At 51.8% G+C, this 8,177-nt stretch overlaps 1 protein-coding gene across 1 annotated transcript; it reads right to left on the bottom strand.

The window, feature by feature from the left end:
• Positions 1–974: 974 nt before the first annotated feature.
• LOC119001840 (uncharacterized) lies at positions 975–8,170 on the bottom strand. Its single transcript, XM_037067383.1, has 6 exons — positions 7,817–8,170; positions 7,417–7,540; positions 5,368–5,582; positions 4,661–4,731; positions 4,297–4,401; positions 975–1,202 (listed from the first exon to the last, which is right to left on the bottom strand). Exons 1-6 carry the CDS (start codon positions 8,036–8,038, stop codon positions 1,028–1,030), a joined length of 912 nt encoding a protein of 303 aa, XP_036923278.1. The 5' UTR covers positions 8,039–8,170; the 3' UTR covers positions 975–1,027.
• Between the last annotated feature and the right edge of the window lie 7 nt (positions 8,171–8,177).

Raw genomic sequence — 8,177 nt, 5'->3', positions numbered from 1 at the left:
CTCCTCAAAGCAGAACTCTCCATCCCTCACCCCCTGCCCACCTCTGCCGCCCCCCCCGCCCCTTACCCCCCTCCCCGCCACCCCGTCTTCACTCTCCCCCACCACACCGCGATCTACCTGGTCACCCAAAGTCAGATGTCCTTGCCTTTCTCATCTCATCTCATGGCTCACTCCTTCTTATTTCTAGGTTTCAATATAAATGACACCTCCTCTGAGACACCTTCCCTGCCCTCGCACCCACCCCATACATCTCCATTTAAGCTCCCATAGGGCTTTTCACTTCTTGTAATCCTGTAGTAATATACTGGTTTACCATACACACACACACACACACACACACACACACACACACACAGGAGGATGGGATGTAAGATCCTTAAGGCAAGGGGCCCAACTGCTTGGTTTATTATCTCCAGTCTGGAGCACATTGTGGGGCATACACAGTGGCAATGAATATCTGTTAATGTTGAGCAGTCGAGTATTTTGTGAGGACTCATGCAGGTTGGCTTCTAAGGTCACATGCAGGTTGGCTTCTAAGGTCAGCGTGTCAGGCAACAACTAGAGTCACTATGTCTGAAATTCCTTAGGGAAATGCCAAGTTGAAAACTGACACACCAGCTCATTTTCCTTTAAGGAGGGAACAGATCACCGTTTGTAAACTTGCGCCCAGATGAGGCTTGTGTTTAGGGGCCTTGTAGAAAAAAAGGTAGACTTACAGCTCAGGGGGGTAAGGGGCCAGAGTCCCTGAAGGAAAGGGCAGCACTCTCTCCCCACTCACTTCTCTTTCCAAGTGCACAGGGCTGGATTCCCGTGTTAGATTGCAAGCAAGGGGACTTCACAGTAACCCTGACCTGACCTCCTGCTATATGCAAGCTCAGGCCTCAGGACCCCAGGATGGCCCTGGACTGACAAGCTGTTCGGGCTACAAGGAGCCCAGGGGACTGCACAGCCCTAGGGATCCCAGCAGGAGAAAGGCACGTCTAAGAGAACTTTATTCACACCTCCACAATGGTCTGTACAGAAGAGGTTATGGGCTCTTCTTCTGGGGCACAGACTCTGCAGTGCCAGGGTCATTCTCTGAGTCATCTTTACGTCTGGGCACAGGCTGGAACTTGAGCAGGACAGGTGGAGTGAAAATGGAGGCCTTCGCAGGAGGGGCTGACGTCTCCTCAGTGTGGCGGGGGTCACTACAGGACTCAGTCCTGTGCAGCAAAGACATGTCCATGAGGTCGGACACCAGCACACAGGGTCATCAGAGGTACTCATGACAAGGCTGCCCCTGGGCTGTGGGATGGCTCTAGATGCAATTTTATATCCCCAGAAACCTCCCCCAAGAAGGTTGGTTCAAGGCTGCTGATTATAGCAACATTGCAATTGTGAAAACCTGGAAACATCTAAATGTCTATCAGGAACCAAAGTGCAGCTATGCAGTAGACTATTCTAGAACCATTTAAGGAATGAGGTAGGTCTGTATTCCCCAACAAGTAATAAAGACACCCCGATGATACAATAATGGAAAAAAGCAAGTTGCTGAGAAGTACATGCAATATGATCCTGCTTTTAAAAATTAACATGTGTGTGTGTGTGTGTTGTAACTCTTAGCAGCAGGGGATTTTATGTATGCATTCTTGTACTGCAAATTTTTTCCCACAATTATGTTTTTAATTTGTAAGTTTTTAAAAACCAATTTACAATATCCCATTTTTGGTGATGCATCATGAGACAACTGCTCACTCAGAAATCAATACGTAACAAGAGCCTGAAAATTGCCCCTGTTGCCCTGACTGGTGTGGCTCAGCTGGCTAGGCGTTGTCCTGCGAAGCAAAAGGTCAGCAGTTCAATTCCCAGTTAGGACACATGCTTGGGCTGTGGGTTTGGTACCTAGTGGGGGCATGTGCGAGAGGCAACAGATGGATGTTTCTCTACCTCTCTTTTCTCCCTCCCTTCGCCTCTCTCCAAAAACAAATTTTTATTTTTAAAAATTGTTCCCATTAGTTAAATATTTCAACAAGCAAGAATGGTTGAGCATCCCTGGCTGGTGTGCCTTGGTGGATTGAGCTCCAGCCTGTCAACCAAAGGGTCACCAGTTCAATTCCCAGTCAGGGCTCATGCCTTGGTTGCAGGCTAGGCCCCAGGTTGGGAGTGTGTGAGAGGCAACCAGCTGACGTGTCTCTCACACATCAATGTTTCTTTCCCTCCCTTCCCATCTGTCTAAAAATAAATAAATAAAATCTTTTAAAAAATGGTTGAGTAAATGATGTTTCATCCATACAATGAAGCATTTTGCATCTATGATTATTGGTGAATTTAAAAGGTATTTTTCATGACAGGAAGGAAACATATTCAAGAGCTGGCTACAAGGATGTTCCCGATGATGTAACAAGTTACTGTAGAATAAACACTCGTGTATCCACCGGAAGAAGCCTACACCAAAAGACAAATATACGGTAACAGCAATTATTTCTGGTGGTGGGATCAGAGTGAATGGTGTCTTTTTTTGTGCTCTGTTCAAATTGTCTGTTTGCCATATTCTTTTACATATGGTTTTGGAATCTGAAAAAAGGTAGTCCTTTTGCATGCCGTTCATACCCTTTCCCTTGCAATTCTACTTCAGAAACTTAATCTGAAATTCTGGAACGGCTTCACACATAAAGATGTTCAACCCAGCAGGAACCTAGGAAACACTGGGAGCACCTTCCTTAGGGCCGTTAAATAAGTGACGGCCCTACCTGCACCGGGTGTTCATTTCACAACCAATGGAACTTGTGTTTGAAACACTATTAGGAAGTATAGAACTCACCAGGGCCTTCATGCAATGGGGAAAAGGCAGGAGAAATAAAAAGGCACTGTCTAGTTGAATTGCAACTTTGTAAAAACGATGCCTAGAGAAAGCTATAAGACATCTTAACAGAAATGCCCTGATGACGACCCAGCCCTGCTGTGTGGCTCCACTATTCTCTGAGGACCTGATGGGGCTCAGTAATCCTGTTGTTTTTTCATTTTGCTTTGCAACAACGTGGCAACAGTGTTTGCTGACCGCCCCCTTCTCTGTGACCCCAGCAGCCAGTGCCTTGCTGCCTCCCTACCCGCCTCCTTCTAATCTGATTGGTCAGCCCGTTTTGTTTCCACTTAGATGTAACTCATGAATCTACATAATCAAACTGATTATAAACATTTTTATACACAGTCACTTTTCTCACCTACTCATCTCCTTGGGGTCATTTTCCAGGAATGAAAAGACTAGATCAGAGAATTTGAGAACTTCTATAGCTTCTGATGTATCTTAACAGATTGCTTTTTTTAATTTTTAGAGAGAGGGGAAGGGAGGGAGAGAGAGAGGGAGAGAAACATTGATCGGTTGCCTCTCCTACTTGCCTTGACCAGGATGGAACCTGCAACCTGCAATCCCAGCATGTGCCCTGACCGGGAATCAAACTAGCAACCTTTCGCTTTGCAGAACAACCAACCAAGACAGGCCAGTCAAGGCAACAGATGGCTTCTCAGAAGGACTAAACCTTAAACTCTTATATTTAAAAGAACACCATCAAGAAAGTGAAAGACGCCCTGGCTGGTGTAGCTCAGTGGATTGAGCGCGGGCCTGAGAACCACACGATCTCTGTTCGATTCCCCGTCGGGGCACATGCTGGGTTGCGGGCCGGTTCCCTGCAGGCCAACTCCCAGTAGGGGACTCACAAGAGGCAACCATACATTGACATTTCTCTCCTTCTCTCCTTCCCTTCCCCTCTAAAAGATAAATAAATAAATTTTTTTAAACTTATTTATCTATCTTTAGAGGGGAAGGAGAGAGGGAGAGAAACATCAATGTATGGTTGCCTTTAGTGCATCCCCTGCTGGGAGCTGGCCTGCAGGGAACCAGCCCGCAACCCAGGCATGTGCCCCGACGGGGAATCGAACCGCGATCGTGCGGTTCACAGGCCCGCGCTCAATCCACTGAGCTACACCAGCCAGGGCCTAAAATTTTTTAAAAAGAAAGTGAAAGACATCCCATTCTGTGGAGGAAATATTTGCAAATCATATAATCACGTGTCTACAATATACAAACGTCTTACAACTCAAAAATAGAAAAAGACAACACATAACAAACACTAACAAACACTAGGGAGTGACCTTTCCAGCCCTCCTGACTACACAAGGGTCCTTCCTGGCAGGGGAAGGCACCATCATACAGAACGTTTGTCCAGCCCTTGGCCACAGCACGACAGTGCCGGTCAGAGGCGAAGTGTGGGCTGGGCCAGGACAGTGCCTGGCCCCAGGGAGGCTCAGAGGAACACTTACCAGGGGAAGCCCGGGCAATGGAGTTTGTGCACGCTGTTTCCAGGCAGGTATGAGAAATGGAAGCCTCCAGGGTTGAGGACCAAGGGGGTCAGATCGACCATGTGGCTGCGAGACAGGGCAGAGGGGGTCATCAGCTCCGGGATCCCCCCAGGTGGGGCCTCCCCAGTCTCAGAGGGCACCGCTCTGACGTGGGGACACAGACCTTTGAGCCCAGACTCCACCCCTGGACAATGAGAATAAGCACTCGGGACTGTGAGGAGGGTTAACCAGGAGATAGGGAGGAAACAGCAGCGGAGCGGAGCGCAGGCGTGCTCCCCAAAGGCTCCCCTTTCCCTTGCCTCACGCCCACATAAATTGCTTTTACCTCTTTCGGTTTGATGACTGGCCAGTCCAGTTTATTTTCACCTCAGAACTGGAAACTTCAATTTTTTCCATCTGCAGGAAACAAATGACATCTCAGGACACGTTTGGGGGCCTCACCATGAAAGAAAAAACACCAGTACAAGGACTATGAGAACTATGTGACTTTTCATTCAGGCAGCAAATACATCAGCTCATCCTCTGTGCCCATCTTGAGCTTGGTATTAGGAGGGGACAGGGGATGGGATGGGGGCTAGGGTCCAAATGAGAAGGTCCTCTCCCAGCCTGGAGGATGGGAGGCTGGCCAGAGTGAGCGTGTAGGGTCAATGGGAGTCAGGAGGGGCAGGAGCCTGGGAAGGACACTATAGGAGAACGACACCATGGAGAGACCCAGCAAGGGGGCCTGGGGTTCTCCACCTGTCCTTTGGCAGCCCCAGGACTCTGCTGGCGCCTTGCTCAGCTGAGGCTAAGCAGGTAGAGCTCTGTGCCTTCAACCCCTTCCCCGACTCTTCAATCAGAGCAGCCCTTCTTTTATCACTTTATTCATTGCTGTTCCACCCCCAGACTTTGCCTGCAGTCTTAAAAAGGGCTCAGCTGCTTAAGAACAAAGTTCTCAGAGTCACTACTGCAGCCCAGGAGAGCCCTTGGCTCCCAGCAGGGTGCCAGAGGCTGCCACACCCTGGGCTCTATGGAGGGAATGCACCCACTGACCGACTTGCTAGGCAGTGGAGGAAAGGGGCCAAAGACCCTTGGCATAGCATAGATGGAGGGTGGTGGGGCTGTCACAGAGGCCATGGTGGTGGCAGGTGGTGGCAACGGTGAAGGTGGCAGCAGTGTTGGTGGCAGGCATGGGGAGGTTGACTGGTCCCGCAAGAGGATGGGCTCCGGTTTTTTCACTTTAGGCTTCCTTCTCTTCTTCTTGGCATCTGTGATGAAAGGCGCACATGAGTACCCACCCCTTAGCCAGAACAGGGTGGGGTGGGAGCCAAACACGATGGTGTGGCTCCCCAACACAGGGGGGAGGCCGCCCCCTCAAGCCATGGCTACAACCACCTGTCCTGTGGACAGGCACCAACACGCGCCACCTCACTGACCCCACAACTATCCCACATGAGACAAATACTTTTGTCTCTATCTTCACGCAGAACCGGAAACTCCAACTGGACAGGCACAGGCAGAATGCACAACCAGGCTGCCCGATTTCGGGGGCAGAATTCCATGGGAAGTGATCAATGTCACTGCCTCAGAGGGCTGGGCTTGGCCTGAGCAGGTCGGTCTGCGGCCACTGCCACCAAGCGTCGGGGAAAGTTCTCTAACCTGCCAGCACTGTTGGGTGTCCAGGCCCTGGACAGTGAGCCCGCTGACTACCCCCAGCCCCGGGGCCTTCCTAAGGCTGTGCAAAGGGCCCTTCTATAAGAAAATCCACATGGAGGTGCGATTGCACCTTCCCTCAAGGAGGGAATTTTGAGGGGAAGGACCCTGGGACCTGTTGCCTCTCCTCTCTCCATGTTAGATCTTCCTGGCTATTATTACTGTTCAAAATTGAAGACCACTGGTAGAGAGAGCATTAACAAGCTCCTCATATCGCCGATCAGAACAGCTCACCTGGAGTGATGAGAACCAATGCCAGGGAGCACTGTCCCGGAGGCTGAGAGCTTGCAGCCCAGAGCAACCCCGACCTGAGCTCAACTCTGGGCCCGGTGACTTACTGTGTGACCTCGGCCCCCTGGACCTGCTTCCTCTTCTGCAAAACGAGGCCAAATAACATCAATGCTACCTCAGGAGGCTGTGGTAAAAGGTACACGTGCTGTGCATCCTGCCGTCGGATGAAATGGTGACACAGGGCACTCACACTCAGCACCATGGGAAGTCAGACGCCCAGGGGAGCTGTGCCTCTCAGTGGGATGCAGAAGAAAATGACCCCCCCCCCGACCAGCACAGTCTCCCACTGGACACCAACACATCTAATGAACTGAACCCCAATCTAATTGAGGTGTTAGAGCAATTGTCCAAGAAATGGAGGCAGAGGGAGAGAAACCACGCCAGTGACCCAAACAACAGATACAAATCTAAAAAGTGGGTTGCCCTGAAGGACCATGCCGATCTTTAAAGTCCATAGCAGGGGAGGGGAGAAGTAAGAGCTTCCCCCTCAAAGGGGACTTGAGCAGCAGCAGTGGCCACATGTCCTCATTGCCATCCCTGGGTAGTCACAGTATGGCCCTCTTTCATTTCCCCCTCACAAGTGCCCCAATATGGACACAAATTATATGGCCACCCTGGCAAAAGGCACCTAAGAGGCCTAACAGCCTCACCAACGTGCAGGCCCTCTTGGGCCCTGACATGACAGGGCGAGTGTAGCAAGACCTTTGCGACCTCCTGGGAAATCTGACTATGGGCCAAGGGTCTGCTAATGTTAGGGAACTGTTGTCAATTACATCAGGTTTGACACTGTGATTATGTCAGAAACTGTGGTTTTTAAAAAATCATTATTATTAAAAAGCATTCTAAAGTATTCAGGAAGACGGCGACGTCTGAGATTTCCCCAAAGTGCCCCAGAAACAGCAAACGGGGGTCTAGAGAACGCAAGGAGCATGAGCACGGCAAGATGGGGGCAGTGGCGGAGGCTGAGTGATGGGTACGTAAGTGCTCGCTGTAGCCTCTAGTGTTGTGTATGTTCACGTTCGTAAGGAAGATTTCAGGACATGGGGTCCTGGGTCGGGTTTGCTGGGTTACTTGGGCCAAGCGGAGGTCGAGCCTCACCCTGGGAGTAGAGGTGTACGCGCTGGATGCGGCTCTTCAGGTGCTGCAGGCGCTGGTGCATCTCGTGGGCGTCCATACTGTTGCAACAGTTAAGCTCCCCCTGGACTGCACAGAAGAATTTGGCCTGCGACAACAGCCGGAGAGGTAGGTCAGGTGGAAACTGGACGGTGAGGCCCTCACCACCGCACTCCCCAAGCTGGGTGGCCTCAGGCTTCTAGAAGACCCAGCCCAGCAACTCCAGCTAGTGCCTCCTCCCGTCCCCAAGCACCACTCCACCTCCAGAGCCAGGGTCAGGTGGGGGAGGTGGGGGCAGGTGGGGGCAGTGGGGGCAGGTGGGGGAGGTGAGAGCACCGGCCCTTGCCATCCCCATCCCACCCCATGCAGCTCCAGCGGCCCGCACCCAGAGGAAGGAGAGAAGCCCGCGCTGCTCGCACTCCGCCTGCTTGCTCTTGCGCACCACCCTCTCCGCCAACGCTGGGTTGCGGTCCAGGCTGCGGAAGAGGCGGTGCAGAGCGCGCTCTGTGTACGTCGTCGCCTGCCTCTCGAAGTCCTCCTCGGAGATGAGCTGGCAGAAGGTCACACTCTGAGGGAACTCGAGGTCGAACTCGTCCAGGACCTCCATGCGGGTGGGGCTGCCGGGCGGGCCAGACTGCCTGCAGGGTGGAGCTGTCGGGATTGGGGCCCCTGCGAAGGCCCGTGCGCTGGTCTCGGGCAGTGGGCGTTTGTTCCCCACAGCCGCCACGCCCCCGCCCCAGCGCCCA

Source organism: Sturnira hondurensis, unplaced genomic scaffold, assembly GCF_014824575.4.
Source record: "Sturnira hondurensis isolate 20B ecotype Veracruz unplaced genomic scaffold, ASM1482457v3 Scaffold0017254, whole genome shotgun sequence".
Classification (NCBI taxonomy): Eukaryota; Metazoa; Chordata; class Mammalia; order Chiroptera; family Phyllostomidae; genus Sturnira; species Sturnira hondurensis.
The sequence above is the reverse complement of the archived record's forward strand: the minus strand, read 5'-3'. Positions and strand labels throughout refer to the sequence as shown.